The 26,924-nt window shown below is 42.1% G+C and overlaps 2 protein-coding genes across 3 annotated transcripts in view; one reads left to right on the top strand and one right to left on the bottom strand.

Moving 5' to 3' along the window:
* Positions 1 to 26,924, top strand: part of LOC138961884 (basic phospholipase A2-like) — a 43,789-nt gene that overhangs the window by 13,380 nt on the left and 3,485 nt on the right. Inside the window, exons 1-4 of one of the 2 annotated variants that reach the window (XM_070333566.1) lie at positions 21,187 to 21,502; positions 22,814 to 22,889; positions 25,108 to 25,288; positions 25,617 to 25,729. In XM_070333566.1, coding sequence (XP_070189667.1) covers positions 22,844 to 22,889; positions 25,108 to 25,288; positions 25,617 to 25,729 — 340 coding nt within the window. In that variant the 5' untranslated portion in view covers positions 21,187 to 21,502; positions 22,814 to 22,843. Of the gene's footprint in view, positions 1 to 21,186; positions 21,503 to 22,813; positions 22,890 to 25,107; positions 25,289 to 25,616; positions 25,730 to 26,924 lie in introns of those variants that run through there. The other variant, XM_070333565.1, reaches the window with a different exon arrangement.
* Positions 1,727 to 15,019, bottom strand: LOC138961882 (uncharacterized). The gene is made up of 14 exons (XM_070333564.1): positions 14,683 to 15,019; positions 12,779 to 12,877; positions 12,022 to 12,156; positions 11,664 to 11,735; positions 8,988 to 9,062; positions 8,666 to 8,770; positions 6,269 to 6,572; positions 5,751 to 6,033; positions 5,251 to 5,487; positions 4,946 to 5,022; positions 3,985 to 4,089; positions 3,445 to 3,647; positions 2,961 to 3,125; positions 1,727 to 2,325 (listed from the first exon to the last, which is right to left on the bottom strand). The coding sequence occupies exons 1-14, from the start codon at positions 14,952 to 14,954 to the stop codon at positions 2,052 to 2,054; spliced, it is 2,406 nt and encodes an 801-aa protein (XP_070189665.1). The 5' UTR covers positions 14,955 to 15,019; the 3' UTR covers positions 1,727 to 2,051.

Below are 26,924 nucleotides of genomic sequence, written 5' to 3' on the forward strand. Positions count from 1 at the left end.
TATATAAATAAAGAGAATAATAAAAGAGAATAATAAAAATAAAAGTATATGGCAGATGTGAAACCACGGTTTCTATGTACAACAACAAATGCATATTTCTTTCTATAACAGGATTTTGAGGTCCTTATTCTGGATGAAGCTGTCCTGAGCCTGGCCAGAAAGTATCGCCAGGACATGATACGGGCAGATGACGAGGCAGACGACAACAACAGAGCCAATAGGCATGCAGCATATCGCCAGTTTATATTGTGGGTCCATGGGAGGCTTGGTGCGGGACAGAGACGTGTTATACCATCGTGTTGCGTTTGGAAGATCAGGGATAAATTTCCAGATGCATGGGGCCAATACACCGGATTTAAACCAGACCGTTTTGGCGATTAAACATGGTTAAAGCCATCCAGTATTTATAACATGTCAAATGTGTCATCTTTTCCTTGTATCTGTCTGTGGCAGTGAACAGTACAAGGCCAAAAATGGGGGCTGAAGGGTATTTTTGAGAAGAAAAAAAAAGAAAACTTTTATCTTGAAATTATGGTTAAATTTGTCACATAATTGTGTACGTGTACTTGTAATTTTTTTTATTTGAGTCACCTAATCTAAAAATTACTTTTTTGTTGCAAACACTTCGTTTGTAATTTTTTTTAATGGTGCTCAAATCAAATGCTGTAGATACTTTCTTCAAAGTACAAAAAGTCAGATTTACAAAAAGTCTACAAGGCCAAGAAACCTGGGGTTAAAATTGCAGAAGATACTAGTGAGTAATTACTATGCCTTTCCAATGGACCGCTAATTGTTTATCGGGGACCAAAATTCTTCGTACCGTAAATATTTGTCAAAAATCATCAAGATCTGTCTGCCCTACAGAACATATTTTTTGAGCCGTCCTCTGCCAAACACAGTATCACACAGCTCTGTGCCGCACCCACAACAAATGAAATTGAATATTGATCAGCAACAACAACAAAATAAGAGAACTCAAATAGTATGGCATTATCAACGGATGCGAAACCGAAACGTGTTTGTTTTTCTGCATTTTGTGTTCAAGTGCAACTTATGAACACCCTGTTTTGCCCATTCAAAAGCTGCTTTGGCGGGCAAAAGAGCAATGATTGTGTATACAAGCTTGGAAAATACCCACAATATCTCTAACCAGCCATCACCTTCCCATTATTCCCTTGACAGAGCTAACCTATTACCCGGATACATTTTTGCTTCCACTTTCAAACGCGTTCCGTACGCCACAAAAACATGATACTTGGCGCTTGTTTTAGCCCGTTGTTTGTAGAGTTGGCATTATCTAAAAGAATTATAGAGCATGAAAGATGGAACAATTAATATTACAGAGAGCAAGATGATGTTGGCAAAATCATGTTGTCTCAAGAAACTACAAGTACAAACATTTTAGTTGGGGAAACGACAGTACTGGGTTATTTGGTGTACGAAATGACTGTTGATCGTCCAACAAGTTGATTTAGAGATTGTTAGCGTTGTATTATATTCATTACGACATAAGTTTTTGTGGACTGATTTTTTGTTTCTAGCACTACCTAAAATCACTGTGGTATAGAAATTATACATGTTGATTACACTGATTATAATTATGTTCTGATCTTATGATGTCTTTTTGTTTAAATAAAAAAAACTAACCAAACACTCATTTTCTATTCGGCTGAATGCAAGAAAATCTGGGTTTTTTAGGTTTTTTATGCTATAATTATGGTACACGTTGTGGATTAAGTTATGGTGTCCATTCTGTAAGGGTTTTAACACCTTGGAATATATAGCCTAACAAAAATATCTGAGGTCAATTTTAAAGATCCTGAATCTAAGATTACACAGGCAAAATGACCTGGGATAAAGCCTTCCAAAAATGGGAAAGTCGGGTAAACAAAGAAGTAATGAGTGGATTGCAGCAGATATTTATTTTTCACCAAACACATGCTGTAAACAATTGGAAGAATACAAATTCTGTTTTGTTCTTTCAGCTCTGAGGTATTAATAATGTTTGGTCAGAACTTTCTAAAAACTGGTTAGCTAAGAGGGTTGCAAGTCTAGTTTGAAGAAAAAGCTGGTGTGCCAGAAAATCTGGACACCTGCTCAGCTGCCAGCTGAGCAGTTGGGGGCGGAGCCTGACCCATGATGGTTCGGGCAATGCGGCGGGGATCAGCATCCTCCAGGTCTCTGCTCCTCTTCATTCCGCGTCTGTCCTGCATGCGCTTGAGAAGAGCCTGGAGGGTCAGGTCTTTTAGGTAGCTGTAGTCTTTTTCCTCTTTCACAGGGAACACAGTCCACCGTCCACTTTTTTTATTGAAGCAACGGTGGTACCTACCAATAAAAAAAATGTGAGGATATATTGACCAAAGCAAGCCTTACACAACAATCACTTTACACGCTGGGTCAATATATTCGTGATTGTAACATATATTTTTTCTCAATAACAACGTTATGGCAACATACCTTTTTAGTTTTTTGTAACACAGTTCTCAGTCTTAGCAACCCCCCACTAAAGTCTCGTGTTAGTACTTTGAAGAACAAAAAAAGGAGTATAGAGAATTTGTATAAAAGATACTTTTGGTTTACTGCAGCTTTACTGCAGTTTACATAATAGTTCTAACCCACGTTCCACACTATTGCTCACATAGTTGCCTACCCTGTGTGAAATGTACCTGGAAACATAATTGATGTGTCTTTTTTCTCTGACTGTTTTGAATAGTTTTCTCTTCATAATTTGATGTTTTATGTTATGAACAAATGTAATGTGATTGCAATTTCTATGATTTCTTTTCATGCAGAAAAAAGGGATACCATCAGCTTGTTTGTGTCTATTGATGTGGACAGTGTATGTTGGTATGTGTGCTGAAGTAACCAAGAACACAATAACCCGTAACAAGAAACAAACAATTGAAACAACATAAAAACAGCAAAATAATGACAAAACACCATTTTAATATATATCTTACTGGATTTGTCCATCTGGTTTTGTTTTCACACTCCTCCCCAAATGGAAGTTGTGGTCCAGAGCAGCAAGGACATTCCTGATCCTGTACACTGGAGGCGTGTAAGCATACCTCTTGGCACAATACATGAGTATGTGCTGGTGAAACACCTCCAGGTCAGCTGTGCTCCTGTGTTGTCATAATGCACAGATGTCAGATATCATGGGTCTAAGTTCATACTACTGCTATCAGTATTGTTACCATACCAAACTGAACATGCTATGCTCACTTTATCTGTGTTCTGATGCTGTTTTTAATAACTTGATAGCCCAGGTTTATTCTTTACACACGGACAAACCACATGTTAATGCAAATACTATCACCCTCTTCTCGATTCCCAGTCAATAGCCAAATTCTTGTTATCCAAAAATCGTCTACATGAAAAATATTTTGTCCAAACTAGACTAAATGTAATAAAAAGATCCCACCTTAAACGAAAACAACTCACCGGAAGTTCAAGTAGTGTTTCACTTTACTGAGAAGGCGAGGGTGCAGGAGAATGTTAGCCAGTTCCTTGATGGTATCGCTGTCCTCTCTGGCGTCCAGCCAAGGTTTGTTTCTGTCACTCTCAGACAGCTCACCATGCTGGCAGCATCCAAGGGCCCACTCATGGTCTCCTGTGATGTGGTGCAAAACACCGCGAAGGAGCTCCTGTACACAAGTTTAAAAAAAAAAGATACATACTCAAACAACCTTGCTACTAGGACTTACATAATCGATAAACTGAAGGCTGAAATATGTGGTTTAGTTACATATTGACAACAACCCCCCTCAGTTTGTATCCAGAGCAATTAGTTTTTCTATGCCTTGTTACACGAACGGATTTCATATATCTTCCTTGTTTCCTTATCTGAAATTTACCCCCAAAAGTCAGCACATTTTATATGGCAATTATATAATTAAGTGCATGGGGTGACAGCTGTTTGTTGGCCATGGAGGTCAACTTTTTAACATTTAAAGTACATGCATAGCATTAAAAAAAACATACCACAAACTGCCTGTGGTCTGTAGCTGTTCGGCAGGTGAACCAAAAATGATTCACGATGTCTTTCGTCCACTTCTGTAGAGCAGCATGTTTCCTTAGGCTTCCAAGCTAAAATACAGAAGCAAATTGTGCATTATGCATACAGCTACTTTACATACCTTTCCTAATCTATTCAATTTTACAACAATAACCATCTCAGTATTACTGCCCTTCCAATGCAAAATAAAGTTTACCAACATGGTGTCTTTTCCATATTGTTCGAAGATAGAACACTGAAGGTGAGATTATTGCATTTAACACTGTCATATAAGTTATAATAATGCTTCCATCTTGCTTGGTTTGATTTTTGGAATCTCTTTGTTATTACCCACTGGGTCATTTGTCTCAGGTAAAGCTGCTAAGGTCTTTGCAGTATATGGGAAGGTTGCACTTGCCTTCATTCAAGGAAATAATGATCATGAAACACCCTTTTGACCTCCCAATTTTAGACCTCCCCTGTTAAGACCTTACTTTTCCAGAATGTCTGTTCATAACCTCTGTAAATTCACCAACATTTTAACTTTAAGACACAATTTTCTCAGATTGTTGAAGGTCTTAAAAGGGGTCCCATTGTGTCTGTTACTTACTTCTATTCTAACAGAAACACTAGGACATGAAACAGTTATAGACGCTTCTTTTATAAGTCTGATTTGGATCAAACATCGTATGACATAATCTAAATTCTCCTCAATTAGAACAGTTTTGACGCAGCATCACTCACTTATGTTGTCCGTCAGGTAAAATGTGAAAAGCTTTCATGAATAAACACTAAATTATCAGCTTATTACTTGCCATAAACAAAACGATTTAAATCAACCTTGTCACCCCCGTCGCGATATAACCTTGAATGGTTGAAAACGACGTTAAACACCAAATAAAGAAAGTAAAGTAAAGAAAGAAACCTTGTCACCATATGACAATATACCTTTGTTAGTTTCTTGCTCAGGTTCTTCGCAGCATGCCAGATGTCGTGCGAATGACTCAAAGCAGGATATGTGCCCTCTGAAATATAAGCAACAGTGTCGTTACTTTGTGTTTTAATTGTATAACAACACTTGGAACTGAACTAATTTAGTGCAAATGTAAGCTCACACAACAATGTATGTGTACTTTAAAAAATAAAAACCATTACTTGTCAAAAAAATGTTTTCTTCTGATAACAACCTGACAGATGTTAAAAAACCCAACAACAAAACTTTTTTAAAGCTTTTGCCATTATCGCATACTCACTCATCACAGCTCCAATGCCTGTGTGTGCATCTGTGACCACCTCCTTCACATTGATGCCCTTCTGCAGGAGGTCACTCATTGCCCTGCGGAAGCCCTCTGTCTCCATTCGTGGCGACTTTCCGTCCGTCTCCCTCTTGTCTACAGTTTTGATGGTCAGGATTTTTTTGGTTTCACTGTCCATCAAAGTGTATGTGCAGTACTGGGCACAGTACCCAGGCGAGTCATTGCGGCCATCTCCTGCAAAAGACCAAGAAACTTACTTGCATGCAACTATTTTTCAAGGAGTGGTAACGGCCTGATCATCAATGCATTGCGGCTGGCTTGGACTTTCACTCTTTCAGACAGGATAAAAAAAATTGTCAAGGGAAGAAGGGTGGGTTTGGAATCACATTACATTTTCATGCGTGACAACACTGGCCATTATTCTTTCTGCCATTTTGCAAGAATGCAAGTAGCTTCCAAAGAAGAAAAATCACACACAGATCAAATCAATGAATTACCCAAAACAACTATCTCCTTGTTTCTAATTGAGTCCAGGACCCTGGTCTGGTGATCCTTCCAGAAATCATCGATCGTTGGAACAATGTAATGGCCCTGAATCTGGAAGAAGGACGTCCTTGAGAGCATCTTCAAGTTCAGGTGCTTCCCCAGCATTTCGATTTTGCCAAAATTGTTGCCCGATGTCACTATTGCCATTGCCAAACGGAAGTCCCCGCTGTGAAGGCGCCTGTTGAGAATGGGCTGGGAGCACCAGGTGTTGCTCACATGACCACTATCGCATACCTGTCAGAAAAAAACAGGATCGTAAGATTTTCATTGGAACCAGAGAGTTTTCATGAGTTTGTTTTTTATGGACATGACCATGACTGTCACAAATAATGGCTAACTTAGTGCATTCTTTTGTATCCTTAATCAATCAAAATTCAGCTGTTCAGACGCTGATTCTCTTACTACTCAGTGCTGTCAACTAAAAAGGGTCTATTTATTGTGAATTATATATCTTGTGATCCAGTCTTACCCATTTGACGTACAAAGCAGAGCCCACAAAACTGTGCTCAAGTGTGACTGGTTTGCCACACTTGTCACTGTCAGCTATGCAGGTGGTGATGGAGGTCAGGGCCAACTGCTTGACCTGCTCAACGGAGCAAAGGGCCATGGGAGAGCTTGCCACCTTTTCGCATTCCAGCTCATGTACCAGGTGGATTCCTCTCCCAATGAAGCCTTCCTCCTCTTCTTCTTCCTGAGGGTCCTCTTGCTTCAGTTCTCCAAAAAACATCTCTTCGAAGCTCACCTCTGTTGCCTCTTTCTGTACTTCCTCTGGGCTGAAATAAGTGAAAACAGTGTCACCAAAGCACATAAAGGGATGGCCATAAAAAAAATGCATTCAAAAGTGTATACAGTGGAACCCCCCTTTTAAGACACCCCCCCCCCCCCCCCAATTTAGGACCCTGTTTTCTCAGCTTTCCTCTTCATAACCTCTGTAAATCTTCCCCCATTTTAAGACTCCATCCTTTTTAAGACCTGATTTTTTCAGATTTTTTGAGGTCTTAAAATGGGGATTCCACTGTATATGTGTGTCTCTGCACTGTAATGTGTTTTAGATTTATTCAAGCTACAACGTCAACGGTAGACAGCTGCTATGTTGAAGGCACTGTGCTGGACAGCTAGTCTTCACGGATTCGGTTGGCCTACTTCTGTATATCAATAACAATTAATCTATATTAAACCAGTCTGACAATCACAGCGCATGACGTGCAGGAAAAGTAGCGTGCGGTGCCAGTGAGACGTAACATCATGAGTCAACTTAGAAAAGAAGCGACTAAAATATTTAGCCATCTTTATTATCAATTTTGTATTTTTCGTCAAATTCACAACATCCTGCTGTTGCCTATGTTCTTTCAGATCAACACTGCTCGCGTGAAAGAGAAGAAACCTATAACACTTTGAAATTGACCAGGACACTATAAAGTGGGACAATTTATAATGAATAGATATAGTCCGTCCGGGTGACCAGCAGAGGACGTTTTAAATCATTTTTAAAAAATCCAATAAACTTTTGCATAGTGTCTACAAATAAAAGTTGTTGAGGACGATTAGTACTATCTTGTCTGAAAAGGGTTAAGCACTAGAGTCAATAGTTTTTGTTGTACTCTGGTAACATTTTCAGCGATGTGACCAAAAGTGGGTAAATATTAACCCCGGATGAGCCTCAGTGACGCATAACGCTGACCTAAGCCAGCCAGGTGTGCCGCGTGAGCACGTTTTTCACACCAATTCTGTAACATTGCATTCCTCTGAGCGTAAAAGTTAAATCTAAAAAAAAAAAATACAAACACGAGAGTTCAAATGAATATATTATTTATTTATTATGAAGAGCTTATATAGCGCGAACCACAATTAACTGTGCTCTCCGCGCTCTACATGCCGTTTGAAATGGAATTTTTTACAGATAGACAAACAGACATTTTTTACACACAATATATAACCTATTCACATCGACCAGCAAACTTCAAGCCTATTAGGCGAACATTCACCTTTCACGGCCTATTATTCCAAGTCAAACGGGTATTTGGTGGACATTTTTATCTATGCCTATACAATTTTCTCAGGAAAGACCCTTTTGTCAATCGTGGGATCTTTAACGTGCACACCCCAATGTAGTGTACACGAAGGGACCTCGGTTTTTCGTCTCATCCGAGTATTAGACTTTGAGGTAAAGCGTGGGGCTCTTTTGGGGTATACATGTGATAATTTTTCTTTCAATTTCGGACAATTTCACGTGTACAGGGCTTAAACCACAATAGATATTTGTTTGTTTGTTTGTTTGCTTAATGCCCAGCCGACCACGAAGGGCCATATCAGGGCGGTGCTGCTTTGACATTTAACGTGCGCCACACACAAGACTGAAGTCGCAGTACAGGCTTCATGTCTCACCCAGTCACATTATTCTGATACCGGACCAACCAGTCCTAGCACTAACCCCATAATGCCAGACGCCAGGCGGAGCAGCCACTAGATTGCCAATTTTAAAGTCTTAGGTATGACCCGGCCGGGGTTCGAACCCACGACCTCCCGATCACGGGGCGGACGCCTTACCACTAGGCCAACCGTGCCGGTTCCACCACAATAGATACAAACTAGTACTTTTCACACAAAATAGTACTACTTGCCTATAACAACTTTTGTTCTTAAATACATACCAAAATATCATTTGTTTATTTTTAAATAATTTAAAACGTCCTAGGCAAACGACAAGAAGAAGATTTAAAACGTCCTATATTGGTCCCTCGAACAGACAATACAGTAGTCTAAGCAACAACCAAAAAGACCTTGGATACAGAAAAATAAAACAATGATAGCACTTCCATACCAACGATGAATTTAAAACTTATGAACAAGACTTTCAACAACTTACAGAATGGCTTCCAGATAGCAGCTTGGTTCATACTCTGGATCATCAGGATCCGCTGTCTCTTCACAGTCTGACTCAGACTGCAGGGTGATGTCAATAGAAGTCAAGCTGCAAACAGTGTAAAAGGATGAAAAGTTTATCCTAGCACAAGCACAGATATTACTTTCCAGGCATAGAAAGGACAATGTTTGTACAATCTAACTACCTTACGGTTTTCTAGTATCATCGCACACACTTACCTTTCTTTCTTACTTAATGTCACAAAATAACTTTTAAAATGTTATTGCCCTGGTGGATGCCAAAAACAAAAATAAAAAAAGCTTACTTAAACGGATCAAGGAATGATGCTGATGGCCGTCTCAGCGCTCTCGCAGCCCTTGTTTGTGTAGGTGGAGTACCTCTGCAACAGATATGTATCATCAATAATTATGTGATGAAATATCAGGCTCAGAAAATACCACCCACTTGCACAAGAAGATGTACAATGAGAAACAAAACAAACAAAAATAGAAATCTTCCATTCAGACCTTCCCAAACCACACAAAACTACTACCCATAATGATCATGGCAATAGTGCCTGAACATGCATAAACAAACAACAAGAAGAAAAAAGGAAACAAAACAAACAGGCAAATTTCCTTGACTGGGAACTGAACCCAGATCACTTCTGTGGAAGCACTATCATCCTACCACACCAGGTGGGCTTTCGAAGAAATAAGGGGAGTATACAATCTAACGTTGGACTGTGTCGTCCATGATGAAGCGTCATTTAGAATCTTTCATGATCAATATCTGCTACTCATACTCAACAGACATAAATGTCAGCTTGTCAGGTGGTGATGGAAACTGACCATGACTGGCATGAAAACACACAACAAATGGGAGGGATCGGTTCAGAAATGACCATTTGTATGATGTTGACCAAAGTGGCATAATATTATATACATACTCAGGGAGAAAAAAATGAAGACAGAAATAATAGATGGAATGGAAGCTTCTTGCTTTGGCAGCATGCACTGCTGTGCAAACCGTGCCATTTACTTCTTAGCCCCAGCACCGAGTGGTCAGATAAGGGACGACAGCGCGCTGCCTCAGACTAAAAATAAATGTTGGTAATGTGCACTGTGTGGGCTCGCTGTTGAGCACACAGAACCAAGCCCTGACCTGTGACTGGTCCAGAGTGCAAAATTCGAGTTTCTGCCTGCTCTCTGCTGGGGCAAAAACACCTTGGGCCAAAAACAAAAATAGGTGTGGTTACGGTAACATAGCCCCCAAAAATAGGGTAGGTAGGTAGGCAATCACTTTTTTTTTTTTTTACTTTTTTTTCTAATGGGTACAAATTATACCTACTTGACAGGGAAATAAGTGTGCGACTCGGGCGCTTTCGCTTTCATTGCGTTTTTTGCACTCGTTTTTATTTTATTATTATTTTTTTTTTTACAAATGTAATAAAAAGTTATAGGATCGGCCCCTAAAAATAGGGTAGGTCGGGTTACCGTAACCACACCTATTTTTTTTTTAGGCCTTGTGTCTAATTTTACTGCTACCTCCAAGCAATGCCTTTAGCATTATGGCAGTGTAAACAGTTTCTGTCTCAAACCGCACACAACGTAGGAAGACCTATTCTAGGCACTTGCATGCAATCAATATCATAAACCTGGTTAAAACACTCACACATTCTGTAAATACTGCTCAGTTGTTTTTCACACTGCTAAAAATCACAGGAAACGGAAGAGCAAAAATAACTGTGAGCCTCATGTTCAATGGTCCGAATGTAAGAAGTTTGGCCAATCACAAAGCTGGTTTCAGAACCACTCCTATCCGCTACAGTGTATTGAGAAGTAAGATATGGTAAATGATGCGCTCGGCTTTTATTTCTTATGAGGAGGAGATACAGAAGACAGAAAAGGCCTGCTCACTCGACAAATCCCAGCAAAAATGTTGATGAAAATTATGACTACCAACTTCCAAAATTAAAATCATTACTATAATAATAGTGATCATTCTTTATTGCAAGACAACTAAAGCAGTGGTGGAGCAGATGACCATAAACCACATTCCGACAATTTACAAGAGTATCGTTGTTAAATACTAAAAGGCCCTACACATGTCTCTGACAGTGCATACATGTGTTCTCTGCAAGACAGATACATAGATGATTCACACAATGCCACTTCTGCTTTTCTTTCTTTCGCAGTTTCACACACTCTCTCTGTCTTACATGGGGCGGGGATATAGCTCAGTTGGTAGCGCGCTGGATTTGTATTCAGTTGGCCGCTGTCAGCGTGAGTTCGATCCCAGGTTCGGCGGAAATTTATTTCAGAGTCAACTTTGTGTGCAGACTCTCTTCGGTGTCCGAACTCCCCCCCCCCCCCCCCCCCCCCCCCCCCGTGTACACTACATTGGGTGTGTGCACGTTAAAGATCCCATGATTGACAAAAGGGTCTTTCCTGGCAAAATTGCTTAGGCACAGTTAATAATTGTCTACCTATACCCGTGTGACTTGGAATAACAGGCCGTGAAAGGTAAATATGCGCCGAAATGGCTGCAATTACTGGCCGTATAAAATTTCATCTCACACGGCATCACTGCAGAGCGCCTAGAACTGTACCCACGGAATATGCGCGATATAAGCCTCATTGATTGATTGATTGATTACATTGCAGTGGTGATAACTTGTGTGTGGGAAACCAGCAGCAGATCTAAAATTGCACCGCATAAAAAAGCATAATAGCACAATGATAGGAAGGAATGCTACACATGCAAGAGAAGCTAGCTGCTCCCTTTGATTTGACACTGATAAAACATCTTCACTTTTTCTCTACATGTACATTCAGGCTTTCGTCCTTGGATTTTGGGCGACCAAAAAGAGAGGAAAGGAAAGATAAGCAGAGATGTTTATAGTATTGTTACTGCTTGAAGTTGATGATTCTGTTAGTAATTTCACAACAAAGAGATGATTTTGTTTGCCATTTCACAGCAAATAGTGAAAGAGACTTACCCCTGCTTTGGGCCAACCTGATCTTCACTGTCTGTGGTAAGAATTTTCTCAACACCAGACAACTGGCCTTCACTGAAATAAATTGGAACAAAACTAAGCTTTACACAGGTCAGTGACAAGATAACTCGCATGTTTACTTTTTGAAAACAACAAAAAACGTGATCAACATAAAAAAAGCCAAATAAACATCCTGTAAAAAAACAACAAGACACAACCTACAAAATATGAACTTGACAACTGTAAAGTACATGATCATAGAATTATATGGTTCAATACCAATTCCTCACACAATTTTTAATTTTTTAATTTTCAATTCACATTTATTGCACCTTTACATTCAAAACTTAAGTCTTCATACCTCTCAGATTCAGCTGCAGATATTTCTGACATTCCAGGTGTTGGGTGGCCCATGTGAAATAAGTGCGTGGTGGTTGCTGGAGTTGAAGTAAGTACCCCTGAGGTACCTGGGACGGGCTCTTTTTCGGAAGCAGCTCTGTAAAATACAACGCACTGTGTCACTCTAAAACAACCTGTATATAGGGAATGCTAAAAATTAAAAAAATGAAGCAGGTGGTACCATGGCAACTGTCATTAGACGCAACTTGTATGTAGTGGGGAAATAGCTCTTTCTGTAGCGGTGCTGCGTTCAATAATACTTCTACTACTTATAAATCGCTATCAGTGTACGTGTGGGTTCGATTCCCACATTTTTTGAGGAATTTATTTCAACTTTGTGCAGACTCTCCCTGGTGTCTGCGCACCCCTATGTGCTCACGCGCATGCACACGATAAAGAACCTAAATTCACAGCGAAAGTCTCAGTGCTTGGAAACATGAATACACACATGCAGGAAAAAAATGGGTAGTGCCTTGACTTTATCATTGTATGGCAGCTCGCTTTCCCCAGGAAGAAAGCAGCCCAAATTTCCATGAGGGTAACCTAACACTGTAACTGGATTATATAAATATTCCTTATCCCTAGACTTAGCAGAAATCATTCATACTTGTTCACAGTTGGAATTGGATGCTTTTTAATTTAAATTTTAGTCTAAATATGAACCTTTTTTTTTTAACAAATAAAATTCAATGCTAGTGCTTAGAAGTTGGTTTACTTACCTGCTTGGAACAGAAACAGGTACATGTGGTACAGCTTCATGGTCTGTATGTAACATCTTTGTAGTTGTACTTGTATTGTAAGACTTTGTAGTTTCATAACTGACAAACAAAAACACAACCATTACAATGCATATATATATATATATATTGAACAGAAACAGTAAACAGCAGATGGTAAATGAATAGTGTTTGCGTTTGCTGATGCAGACAGTGCTTGAACATTAATTTTAAATCTAATGAACATTTGTTTCTATTTTTAGCAACAAAAAGAATGCAAAAAAACCTCTATACATTGCAGTTATGCTAACGTTTTTGTGTATGCAACTGCTAGTCGAAAATACAGTTTAACGACCTCTCTGCTTAGAGCAATTTGGGTCAAAGATATCAGAGCCGAAGCTCTACGATGTGTGCCTGGGTGAAGATGAGCAACAACAAAACAAAACAAAAAAAAACAAAAAAAAACTTTTACTTTCCGCAATGGAAATGCTGGAAGAACAGGATTTAAAATCAATTCCTTGCAGGGGATACACGATTGTAGAGATTTATTCTTTCATTCCGAGGCAGAAATGCTTTTGTATTCAAGAAACGTGGAACGTTGCTATTCCGGAAGGGAATTGATTTGATTTGTTGGTACTTTAGAATAAAATTGTGAAAGTGGCATCCGACTGATCATGGCAAAGGAGTGAGTGTCAGACCAAGGAGGGTCGTGGTGGAGAAGCCGAGGCACCCTCTACGTACTTGTGGATTCGGCGGCTAGTCAACTGGCGAAAAGCAAACCCGGTCCTCCCTAGGACCTATACTGGCCGGTTAAAAACATATGTACAGGGCTGCGACTTTATGTCGGTTTATTCATCAACGCCTTTATGGCACCCTCTGTCTACAGAGGCATGGGAAGGGGGTCAGGTGAGGAGGCCAGAGATGTGTCTCTGTAACCCCCTCTGGGGTGGGGGTGAGAAAAAGAGGATAGGCTATTTACACTGTCATACACAGTCGTTCGCATACTCTCGCACAGCTACAAGGCCACCCTCCTCCTCCCAAAAGAGACGGACGTCTCAGATATGGTAGGCAGAGGCTGGCTGTCTAATCTAATATATACACCTAAGGTGACACATGGAGTATATGAATGTAACGTGGCATTAACTATAAGCCTAGCGCACGGGACACACGCGACCTCGGCCCCGCCGGCGGAAACACGGCAGGTGGGCGAGTGCAGCGAAGGAAATGATTTGTTCATAATAAAAATAATAGTAATAACAATAATAATAATAATAGTAAATAATTAAAGAGTAAGGAATAACTTACAAGTGCACGGGCCACACGCGATTTCGGCCCCGTCGGCGGAAAACACGGCAGGTGGGCAGGTGCAGCGAAGGAAGTGGTTGGTTCATAATAATAATAATAATAATAATAGCAATAATAATAGTAATAGCAAGTAGTTTGTAGCTTAATGAAGTAAGATGTGCTATGCCGAGCACTGCTAGTTCAGGCCTGAAAGTCCCAAATAATGGCACACTAGCCTTTGGCCAGTGATTCTTAAACTTTACTAATACTAAGACTAGCCAGACAGCAAACTTTACTATAGCCAAACCAACAATTTGTTACAGTAACTTTTCTGGCATTTGGCAAGTAGATGAGTATTTCTACTCGCCAGTTACATGTTTCTACTCACCATGGCGAGTAAATTACTCGCCACTTTCAGGGCTGTAGTTTTCACAGCGATCAGAAATGGTTCAATTTACAATGCATCATTGCATGTGGCTGTGCACAGACTGAGCAAGTACGTTGTTGGGTTACCCTTGTCGATCCCAAACGCATGCATGCATTGCATGATCAGAAAAATACCCGTGGATGAATAACAAAACAAAAGCAAAAGAAAACAAAGCAAAGAGAATACAACAACGTACGTGTCGAGGAGGAGTTCTGCCAAACTAGGATTTGTCAGACCGAGGCTTTCCTTCAGCTCTTTCCATCTGTTCACCTGTTTTCCGATACTAATTACTTTTGCCTTTTGGACACGCTGATTTTGGTTGCGTCTCCGTTTTCTCTCCGATGCAGACAAGACGTTGTGCCTTGGGTTTGTCACCCTCTTACGCTTTCGAGGGATCACAGATGGTTGGTTATCTGCTTCCATGATTTTATCTTCTTCTTCAGCGTTCGACTGTTGACTGAGTGTCATCCATGTTGGTATTGACTTCGAAGTACTTCCGGGCGTGATTTCCGGTATTGTATACAGCCAGCACCAAAACGAGGCGCAAATGTCGTAGAGGACTCATCCACAAAAATAAATTCTTTGAAAATTTATCACGCTCGACAGAAAGCAGCCAGGATGTTCCCGTTCGCTGAGCGTTCAAATGGAAGTATGCTTGTACTGTATTTAGACGCTCGGGGAGCTCTGTGGTGGTTTACGGGAGGCTTACTGTGCCTTTAATGTAATCAGATGCATCGATCCCTGCGTCATCGCTATGTACAGGCGTTAACGTACTTTTCTGGTGCATCTGACCGCAGTGCCCTGTTGCGTAAAGTGGACCAATAACACGTAGACCTGTACGTATCAAGTGAGAAATTAGAGTTGCGCTCTTTCGTCCTGAAATCAGTTATCTTGTCTCAATGAAGGAAAAGAGGTGAAGGGGTTCAGTGAACCAGAATATTATTACCCCTGACAAGATCTATTTCTTCTTCCTCTTCTTCTTCTCCTTCTTCTGCGTTCATAGGCTGAAACTCCCACGTACACTCGCTTTTTGCACGAGTGGGTTTTTGTATTTTTTTTGTGTGTACGACCGTTTTTACCCCGCCATTTAGGCAGCCATACGCCGCTTTTGGGGGGACAAAATATTCGAAGTACTGTGCGATTTTGGATAGAAAATGTTTAGTTAGCAGCTGTTTGGTCATTCATTTCATTATCTTCTTTTTGACTTCATTTATTTATCATCTTCTTCTACGTGTATCAGGTCTTCCGTCCGAACGTGCTTTCAATTCTTTGTTCGCCCCCCCCCCTCCCCCCTCCCCCCCTCCATCCCGCAGGCGAGTTCGTATATATTAAAGTACTGATTTCTGCTGGTCATTATTCCTTTTCATTTACCTTTTTTCTGCTACATTTAGAAGTTTACTCAGACAGATTATTTATTTATACAGATAGACAGAAAACGCCAGAGAAAGAAAGAACGCGCGAGAAACAATGTGGCGTCATTAATCATTATAAAAATTCATTACACTGTATGTCACGTGCCGTCATTCCATTCTTTCCATAAAGCTTACCATCCCGAAAAAGGCAGTAACGTGCTGAAATATTGATTATAGATATAAACGTACCTAACCTGGTCACTGGTGTGTTTTCTTTTTATTTAAATGTTTACTCAGATATAAGACAACGAATGATAGCCTACGTTTCATTTCCAACCATGTTCCATTCTGTCTTTCCCCACACGTTTTGAGCTCGAAAATGTCCTTAATGTGAGTTGCATTTTGAAATTAGGTTAGAAATACATCATCTTGTGTTACTGTACTTGTCGTTTGATATCGATGAAGGTTATCATGTATTTCTGTCTGTGTGTGATACCAGTCAAAGGTTAGTTGTCAAGTGATGTCATCAAACTGTTACCTACACCAACAGGACCTTGAAGCAGACTGTCGTCTCTGGTTTTCCATGTGCACACGCACGCACGCACGCACGCACTCATGCACGCACGCACGCACACACGCACACACATAGGGGAAGGGAGGGCAAGTCGACCCCTCTAACGAATGCAGCTTATACCTCTCGTCTTTTTAAAAAAAATATTGTTTTTGTTGTAAAACCTGGTGTGTTCTCTTTCGTGTAAGCGTTGTGTGGAATATGAACGATCCAACTGGCACGGTTTTTAAATAAAATATAAAAGAAAAAAATCCTGAAGCATGGACGACTTGCCCTCCATGGAGGACAACTCGTCCATGGGGGGCGGGTAATTCGTCCAGGTGGAAAAGGTTGTTCATATTACCCAATAGCATCACCTCGACATATGAAATTGACTGAAGTAACTTTTCTGTGTCAGTTTTGTTAATCGGAAGTGAGAATGACGTCATAATGAGTCGGCCTACGTCAGAAGTCGATCGACGTCCTGGCTATGCAGGGAGGGTGAGTATTTGAAGGGATAGATGTTCAAACATCTATACTTATTAGTTGCTCTGGTTCAAAGCGAAGCAAATGGGAAAATATATTTACAAATTGGACTTGTAATTGATTTGTGTCGCCCATTTCAGGTTGTGTTTAATAGGCCTACTACTAGGGGGGGACGAATTACCCGATCATGGTACTCGCTGAACATTGCTATTTACCATTGTTCCTGGGATAGCCTGAGATCTATAACTTTCGACTAGTTGTTATGAAAGCCAAAGCTTTTTTGCAGATCTGGTGCATTTTACGAATCAGCGGCTCCCATGCACTGACTGTGGGTTTTTTTCGTGCAACAATTTTAGAGTGGAAACCATCAAAATTGACAAAGACTTACCGCTTTGCTGGGCCCGTTTTTTCGACATTTATTTTCTTTTTCTTCAACTGATTCAGGTTGGGTAACTCTGGCTTATGAAATCGATGATAATCACCCCTGCAGTGTCATGTTCTCAAAATCGAGGGGGGACGACATACCCGAGGGGGTCGACTTGCCCTCCCTTCCCCTACACGCACACACACACACACAGTGCACACACACACACAGACACACACACACACACACACACACACACGCACACACACACGCACGCACGTACACACGCAGGTACACACACAGGTACACACGAAGGCACACACACACACACACCCACACACACACACACACACACACACACACACACGCAATCACGCACACACACACAAACACACGCACGTACGCACGCACGCTAGCAAGCACGCACGCACGAAAGCAAGCACGCACGCACGCACGCACGCACGCACGCACGCACGCACACTTAAACACACTCAAAAACACGAAGAAACAAACACACATACACTCACTCACACACACACACACACACACACACACACACACACACACACACACACACACACACACACACACACACACACACACACATACACACACACACACGCACACACACATGTCATGTTTCCTTCCTTGTTCTGATAATCAGTGCCCTTCAGTGTGAATGAACTTCATTGTCAACCGGCTCTAGTACACTAAAAGAGATAGTTTAAAGTATGGAACGGTTATTACTAAGAAGTCAAAACATTTACCAAGAATTCAGTGCACGATACTTTATAAGAAAAGTGCTAATAGGGGTCCATATTGAATCTCAAAACTATGTTTTTCAGCTCTAAGAAGTCTTCTTCTTCTTCTTCTGCGTTCGTGGGCTGAAACTCCCACGTACACTCGTGTTTTTTGCACGAGTGTTTTTTTACGTGTATGACCGTTTTTTTACCCCGCCATTTAGGCAGCCATACGCCGTTTTCGGAGGAAGCATGCTGGGTATTTTCGTGTTTCTATAACCCACCGAACTCTGACATGGATTACAGGATCTTTTTCGTGCGCACTTGGTCTTGTGCTTGCGTGTACACACGGGGGGTGTTCGGACACCGAGGAGAGTCTGCACACTAAGTTGACTCTGAGAAATAAATCTCTCGCCGAACGTGGGGACAAACTCACGCTGACAGCGGCCAACTGGATACAAATCCAGCGCGCTACAGACTGAGCTACATCCCCGCCCTGTACCTGAGACAATAACAGGCTTTGCAATGAACAAGCAACCTTCTTTCTGACGTCGCCCTGTATGTTTCTGTGTCGTTATGGAAATAGAGAATAAGGTTTTTAGCCACAGAGAAGCATTTCCATATACGCGATTGATTCTGCGCCCTGTGGTTCTGAATGTATACTAGGTAAACAATAAAAGTCCTTGCACATTAGCACAGAGGTTTCTTCCAGTGCGAAAACACGGTGTTGATGTTGCTGAGTTATCAAAGGCCATAATCTATTTTGAACGCACGTGGGTTTATTTTCACCGGTCGTTTGTAAATTAGCCCGTTGAGTAAGTTTTCAGTTTTTTTCAAATGGGACTGCTTGACTCTTGAAGCCGATTAAGTTTATGAATTCTTAAAATTGATCCGTTTGAATCGTTAAAACACATACAAACAGACACACACACACCCACACAAGCGTGTGCTTATACACGCGCATGCAAACATGCGCTCGTACTCGCACACATATACACGCACAATCAAACGCACATACACGCGCGCGCGCACGCACGCACGCACCCACGCACGCCTGCATACACAGGCACGCACACACACACACACACACACACACACAAACACACACACACACAAACAATACAGACCCCCCCACACACACACACACACACACACACACACACATGTATACACACACACACACAATGCTCGACACAATGTTCTCTGTCGATGCGTACTTGTATTTATTCTAAGAAGGAGGTTACTGTGTTACCAGTCAGTCTAGTGTTTCACTTTATCACCAGCAGGGCATAAGATGTTTACGAAATTATTGAGGGATCGTCATCGTTCCTCGCTTTCTGCGTGTCTGGTTGTCTAGTTGTCTGTGTGTCTGTCGTAAGACGTGTGTCTGCCTGCCATACTGCCTGTCTGCCTGCCATACTGCCTGTCTGCCTGCCATACTGCCTGTCTGCCTGCCATACTGCCTGTCTGCCTGCCATACTGCCTGTCTGCCTGCCATACTGCCTGTCTGCCTGCCATACTGCCTGTCTGCCTGCCATACTGCCTGTCTGCCTGCCATACTGTCTGTCTGCCTGCCATACTGCCTGTCTGCCTGTTTGTCTTCCTGTGTTTCATATCTCTCTCATCTGTACTCTCCCTCTGTGTCTCTCTCAGTCTGTTTGTCTCTATCTCAGTCTCTGTCTGTCTCTCTCTGTCTCGGATGGTTCCGTTGACACTTGAAATTCAAGAAAATTACCGGCTTGAACCGTTACGGAGTACGCAAACCGTCGTTCTGTTGTCTTCATACCGGTTTCACCAATGATTCATTATACCGTTGAAGCTCCACTATCCCCCCCCCCCCCACCCCTCCACCCACCCCCCCCCCCCACCCCCCCGTACCTGCGTGCAACGTCGCAGAAAACAGGTTTCAGAGCAGACTTTGCCCCCAACCGCTTTGTTTTGTTGGTCAGCAAATGGCGTAAATGGCTGATAAAAAGTCTGATAAAACTAACCGCTGGTATTTCGTCCAGACGCTTCTCGACCCCTCTCTCAGGAGTCAAGGATCAAAGTTAGATCACGAAGTGCATCAGTGATGTTAAAAGGTCGCGTCAATTGGTAGAATTTGTAAGGGGTGTTCACACGGTGACATTTTTTATTTACGTCGTTGCAGCAGTTGACGCCTGGGTTGCAATCCACAGCATGCTCCCAGCCCAGATTTGACCCAACATTCAAAGCAATTTTTGTTTGTTTGTTTACTTAACGCCCAGCCGACCACGAAGGGCCATATCAGGGCAGTGCTGCTTTGACATATAACGTGCGCCACACACAAGACAGAAGTCGCAGCACAGGCTTCATGTCTCACCCAGTCACATTATTCTGACACCGGACCAACCAGTCCTAGCACTAACCCCATAATGCCAGACGTCAGGCGGAGCAGCCACTAGATTGCCAATTTTAAAGTCTTAGGTATGACCCGGCCGGGGTTCGAACCCACGACCTCCCGATCACGGGGCGGACGCCTTTACCACTAGGCCAACTGTGCCGGTATTCAAAGCAATTGCGCGGTGTGTAAAATTGATTACAAAGAAACATCCATCAAACTGCAGACTTGATAGACGAATCAGAAAAAAGTCCAAATCGATGTAGTAAATTCAAGGCTCCACAACATCGAACGAACGGTTATCGAATAAATCAAATAATTGCGGATAGGGTTGGGATTGGGGATTTTGCATAAGGAGAGCTTTCGCGAAAGTTTACAACACAAAACTATGAAGGGATATAAACTAGTATTTCTTTGTAGCTTCTTGTATTTTTCTTATAATCTGCAGGGATAAGCAAAAAAAGAGTGAATTACACGTCATGTCTCCGATAAGTTAATGAACGGCATTATACTTCCTTTGTGGTGGTCGAAGAACCTCTGTCTATTCCAATTTCCAAATTCAGTAGATGAGAATTGTCCATACCAGATTTCCTCCAGCGAGGCAGAAGATGATCATTCGAAAAAGGCATTACTCCATCAAGAAATCGGCTTGAAATTGCACACAAAGGATCCGAGCAAAACTTAGCATATTTTGAAATGGGCTTTAGCACGTTGATAACAGAACAAGTTCAGTAAAACACGATCACATTATTGACACCACGTGTGTGTTATCGCAACGTACTTTGCTCCGTCGTCTGCTGAAATTCAAACCAAGTTATCACTGACAGGTTAGACTGCGTACTTCTCGGCCAAAATAAGAAGCCACATTTTGTGCGTCAGTCAGCCTTCCTTTCTTCAAACAGACGTCGTTTGGTTCGCTGGCACTATCGCTTCTACAGAAAGTGCTCCATAGGGACTCAGTGATTGTCGCTTATTTGCAAGAGGCTTTAACCGTTGTGGTAGTTTACTGATTGTACACCTTGCTGGGAAGAACAATCCAGCCAATGTCATTGCCTGGAGAAAATCACTGTACTGTGGTTCGTTGGCGGATGATCCTGGCTTGTTTGAATACTGTGATTTGTCTTCAACCATTTTGATTGTTGACACGAAAGTGTGCACAACACTGGTAGGTCTGATCCTGTTTTGCTTTTGCAATCTTTGCAATGTATACATTTTGTGTAGGTCTTTGCCTTGTGGAATGTTTAATTATGGTTTAAGGGTTTAAGGAAGGTTCTCTAATTAAGGGCATATGATCAAATTGGCTGTCACCTTTCTTGTTTTCTCTAGACTGTCTGTCTGTCTGTCTGTCTATCTTTTAGTCTCTCTCTGATATGATTTTGTTTCTCTGTCAGTGTGTATAGTACGACTCTTGCGCACCAATACTAAGTAATACGCATTCGTCTCTTCAGCACATGTAAGGACCATCAGGGCTGGACTAGGCTAAGAGGAGGGGGGGTTGCCAGTGGTGGTCCAGGGGGATGTTCCCTCTGGCGGGGTCAAGGGGCAGAGCCCCTTGTGGGGGTCAGGGGGCAAAGCCCCCTGAAGCTGATGGGTAGGTCATATTCTGAGATAGGAAAATGGTCGCTCCTTGCATGAAACGGCATAAAATAAACAATAATAATAAATAAATAAAAAATAAGTGAGGTACATGTTTAGGCTAGGGGGGGGAGGGGGGTTGCGCAACCCCCATAACCCCCCCCGGTAGTCCGGCCCTGACCATGCAACAAAAGCTCAAGAAACGCACCAAATCTACACAACTCTTGTATCCATCGCTCCTTCGCGTAAAAACCTTGATGGATAAAAATTACCGTGACAGAATCAATAGTGATCGAAGTCAGTGCCATGGTTTATGCATTTTTCGGGGTCGCAGGCATGTAGATCACACTGTGAGCTGGCTGATGCCGATGCAGGTATATATATTGAGGTGTACTCGGATCCTCACGGTCAGAGATTGAAAGCTGTTGTGTAAGAATGGGAAGACAATGGCTTGGTCTCTGCTCTTGATTGAAACGTGTGTTGCTGTTTGTGTTTGCTTGCTTGGTTATTCATTTGTTTGTTTGTTTGTTTGTTTGTTTATTTCTTGGTTTTTGGGGGGTGTTTTTTGTGGGTGTGATTTTGTTTTTTACTGTTTTGTTGTTGTTGTTGTTGTTGTTGTTGTTGTTGTTGTTGTTGTTGTTGTTATTATGTGTGTGTGTGTGTGTGTGTGTGTGTGTGTGTGTGTGTGTGTGTGTGTGTGTGTGTGTGTGTGTGTGTCTCTGTCTTTGTCTCTGTCTTTGTCTCTGTCTCTGTCTCTGTCTCTGTCTCAGTCCGTGCCTGTGTTTTTTGCGTTGTTCTTTTGTGGTTGTCTCTTTTTTCATGTTTCCTCATATAGTCTGAAGTCAATGAGGCCTTGCCCTCCACTATATTAATGACTGTTCATTTTTAACTGTCATTTCAGAGCTGTTGAAACTACTTGGAACTTCTCAACATGAACACAAGCAGCATTCTCGCCGTCCTGGCTTTTCTTCTTCAGCGTAAGTATCGCATATCTCATAAGTATATGCTCTTTTGTTATTAGTTATCTACTTTACTTTTTGTGGATGTTCTTGTTATTCAACCGAAACAAGTTTGATTTGATGCGTCAGGACAGGTACCGTAAGATGAATTCTGTGTTGTGCTTCATCATAGAAGTTAGCCTCTGGAATTGTTTTTTCGGGACACTGCAAACCAGTGATTAATTTAGAAATACTAATCACGCAACAAGATGTAATGCAGTCTAGGCTTAAACTGTAAAAAAAAATACACACCACATTCTTGGTTTCCCAACGAATGGCAAAAGACTTTCGCTTTATTTTTGCCACTAGCCGTTTTCGTCTGCCAGCTTTTATTTCTTTTAATGACTAAACTTGATTTGCTAAATTGTTACTACATGTCTAAAACGTAATTTACACTATCATTGCTGTCCCTTTACATTGTCACGGTTAGTAGGAACGTATGCAGATTTGTTTGAGTTATATCGTGGTAATTAAGACAACGGAGAGAACCAGATGTGACTGTAACGTAATTGTGTCAATAACAACAGTCCAACAGCTAATTTTCGCCTAAAGACAGTCCTTAATTCAGCCCAAAGACGACTTCACAAAGACCAGTCATACAGCCAGCTTCGCCAAGTAAATTTCGCCTAAAGACAGTCCTTAATTCAGCCAAAAGACGACGTCACAAAGACCAGTCATACAGCCAGCTTCGCCAAGTAAATTTTGCTTAAAGACAGTCCCTAATTCAGCCAACAGACGACTTCACAAAGACCAGTCGTACAGCCAGCTTCGCCAAGTAAATTTCGCCTAAAGACAGTCCTTACTTCAGCCCAAAGACGACTTCACAAAGACCAGTCGTACAGCCAGCTTCGCCAAGTAAATTTCGCCAAAAGACAGTCCTTAATTCAGCCCAAAGACGACTTCACAAAGACCAGTCGTACAGCCAGCTTCGCCAAGTAAATTTCGCCTAAAGACAGTCCTTAATTCAGCCCAAAGACGACTTCACAAAGACCAGTCGTACAGCCAGCTTCGCCAAGTAAATTTCGCCTAAAGACAGTCCTTAATTCAGCCCAAAGACGACTTCACAAAGACCAGTCGTACAGCCAGCTTCGCCAAGTAAATTTCGCCTAAAGACAGTCCTTAATTCAGCCCGAAAACGACTTCACAAAGACCAGTCGTACAGCCAGCTTCGCCAAGTAAATTTTGCCTAAAGACAGTCCTTAATTCAGCCCAAAGACGACTTCACAAAGACCAGTCGTACAGCCAGCTTCGCGAAGTAAATTTCGCCTAAAGACAGTCCTTAATTCAGCCCAAAGACGACTTCACAAAGACCAGTCGTACAGCCAGCTTCGCCAAGTAAATTTCGCCTAAAGACAGTCCTTAATTCAGCCCAAAGACGACTTCACAAAGACCAGTCGTACAGCCAGCTTCGCCAAGTAAATTTCGCCTAAAGACAGTCCTTAATTCAGCCCAAAGACGACTTCACAAAGACCAGTCGTACAGCCAGCTTCGCCAAGTAAATTTCGCCTAAAGACAGTCCTTAATTCAGCCCAAACACGACTTCACAAAGACCAGTCGTACAGCCAGCTTCGCCAAGTAAATTTCGCCTAAAGACAGTCCTTAATTCAGCCCAAACACGACTTCACAAAGACCAGTCGTACAGCCAGCTTCGCCAAGTAAATTTTGCCTAAAGACAGTCCTTAATTCAGCCCAAACACGACTTCACAAAGACCAGTCGTACAGCCAGCTTCGCGAAGTAAATTTTGCCTAAAGACAGTCCTTAATTCAGCCCGAAGTCGACTTCGCGAAATCTTTTTACCGGAAACTCAGTGCTAAAGCTCCGTGCGGCCAGCTTCGCGAAGTCTTTTTACCGGAAACTCAGTGCTAAAGCTCCGTGCGGCCAGCTTCGCGAAATCTTTTTACCGGAAACTCAGTGCTAAAGCTCCGTGCGGCCAGCTTCGCGAAACATACTTTGCGTGGTCGACTTTGCCCAATTAATGACTGGTATCATTAATTTAAGGCTGTAGGTTCTTCTTTGTCACAATAACCAGCTGATATTCATCCCTCTCTCGTTGTCTTCCAGTGGGTGTAGGTATCAGCCTGTCAGCCCACAGACCGAGGAAAACGAATAGGACCTTGCTCCAGATGTGCGAGTTGTGTGTGTGTGTGTGTGTGTGTGTGTGTGTGTGATATTCATCCCTCTCTCGTTGTCTTCCAGTGGGTGTAGGTAGCAGCCTGTCAGCCCACAGACCGAGGAGGACGAAGAGAACCATCCTCCAGATGTGCGAGCTGATCCAGCGCTACACCAACCGTGGCTGTCTGGACTACAACGACTACGGCTGTTTTTGTGGCTGGGGGAACGCCGGGTCTGGCAGAAAGCACCTCGATGATGTCGATGCGTGAGTACACTTCTTCGCTTTTTCAGCAATGAGTAACCACACACACACACGCGCACACACACACACACACACACACACACACACACACACACACACACACACACACACACACACACACACACACACACACACACACACACACACAAAATGAGATTGCAAAAAGAAATTACAAAAAGAGATAAAACAAAATAAACAGTCTGTGCATGAATCGGTATGGTATATTATTGAATTTAGAAGCCAACGAGAGAAAACAACATTACATTTTCTGTTATTTTGGGCCACAACAAACATGTATCCAAGTGTTATTCTATGTTACAACGTGTTACAGATGCTGTCTACTCCACGACAACTGCTACGGGGAAGTGACGTGTATGTGGTTCTACCCCCAGCTGGTCGGCTTCAGCATTCAATGCGGGGATGACAATTCCTGCCAATGTCAAGGTCAGTGGAGCAAGGAGGCAGCTGGGTTTAAAAATATGTAATATTCAGACAGAGGAGGCAACTGGAAAAGGTCAATAAGGGGAGTTAACTCATGAACGAACTGGAAGGCTGACAGACTGACTGACTGACTGACTGACTGACGAACACATTCCTGGATTTATCACTACGTCTCACTGACTATTGACTGATTAACTGACTGATTGACTGACTGACTGACTGACGAACACATTTCTGGATCTATTACTACGTCTCACTGACTATTGACTGACTGACTGACGAACACATTTCTGGATCTATCACTACGTCCCGGCACTGACTATTGACTGATTGACTGACTGACTGACGAACACATTCCTGGATCTATCACTACGTCTCACTGACTATTGACTGATTGACTGACTGACTAACTGTCACACATTGTCTCACGCCTGTTTCACTTATTAGAGACATCCAGATTTGCCTTCGTCAAAAGATCGTGAGTTCCAATGTTCGCGAGTTTGTTGAAGTGGTGACGTCACATCGCGTCACGGTCCCACCTTCTAATTTCGGTCCAGATCTACGCGAAGTTCTTCGTGCGTTCGTCTGTTTTTCGAAACTGTGATGACGAGTAGTGTTATATATGACGAGTCTTTTTTATCGGAATATTCCAGACATCTGATTATGCTGGGTACACAAGCAACACTGAATTTTTTTTCGATTTTTAGATTCATTCCCGTAAAATCTCCCAACTCTAAAACAAATAGGTCTAGTGGAAACAAGTGACTTGTGCAAGAGAGATCAAGGGAGATAATTGGTAGGATATGTCGCCCGTCGACTCAAGTTCTGAGTTTTGTGTGGGTATCCGTGTTCATGAACTACGCCTCCAAAATGAACAGTTTACAGATTCACAGTCCACAGAAGCGTCGTAAAGATATCAAACTTTAACACTGCGCACATAAAACATATTTTTAACTTTATGAAAAGGACTAAAAGTACTCACGAAGATTACTGATTGAGGTTCGTCAAGCATGCCTTTTTCACCACGCAGATCCCGATCTTCGGCAAGCAGTGGTGAGCGCCAAAAACCAAGCGCTTGCGCATTGAGGCACAAAGTTAAAAATAGAGAGGAAATCCCCACCACCGACGAATGTTCGTCTGACGAAGGTTGAATCTGGATGTCCCTATTATCTTACACATTGTCTCACGCCTGTTTCAG

This window comes from Littorina saxatilis, linkage group LG3, assembly GCF_037325665.1.
Source record: "Littorina saxatilis isolate snail1 linkage group LG3, US_GU_Lsax_2.0, whole genome shotgun sequence".
Taxonomy (NCBI): domain Eukaryota; kingdom Metazoa; phylum Mollusca; class Gastropoda; order Littorinimorpha; family Littorinidae; genus Littorina; species Littorina saxatilis.

What these genes read in the sequence shown, in the direction of transcription:
- LOC138961882 (XM_070333564.1), bottom strand. Translation starts at nt 14,954, where the DNA reads ATGACACTCAGTCAACAGTCGAACGCTGAAGAAGAAGATAAAATCATG. An exon ending in CAAGGAGATAGTTGTTTTGG is followed by an intron (nt 5,488 to 5,750) that starts GTAATTCATTGA and finishes GGTCTTTTGCAG; the next exon opens with GAGATGGCCGCAATGACTCG. An exon ending in AAACACTACTTGAACTTCCG is followed by an intron (nt 3,126 to 3,444) that starts GTGAGTTGTTTT and finishes ATGACAACACAG; the next exon opens with GAGCACAGCTGACCTGGAGG.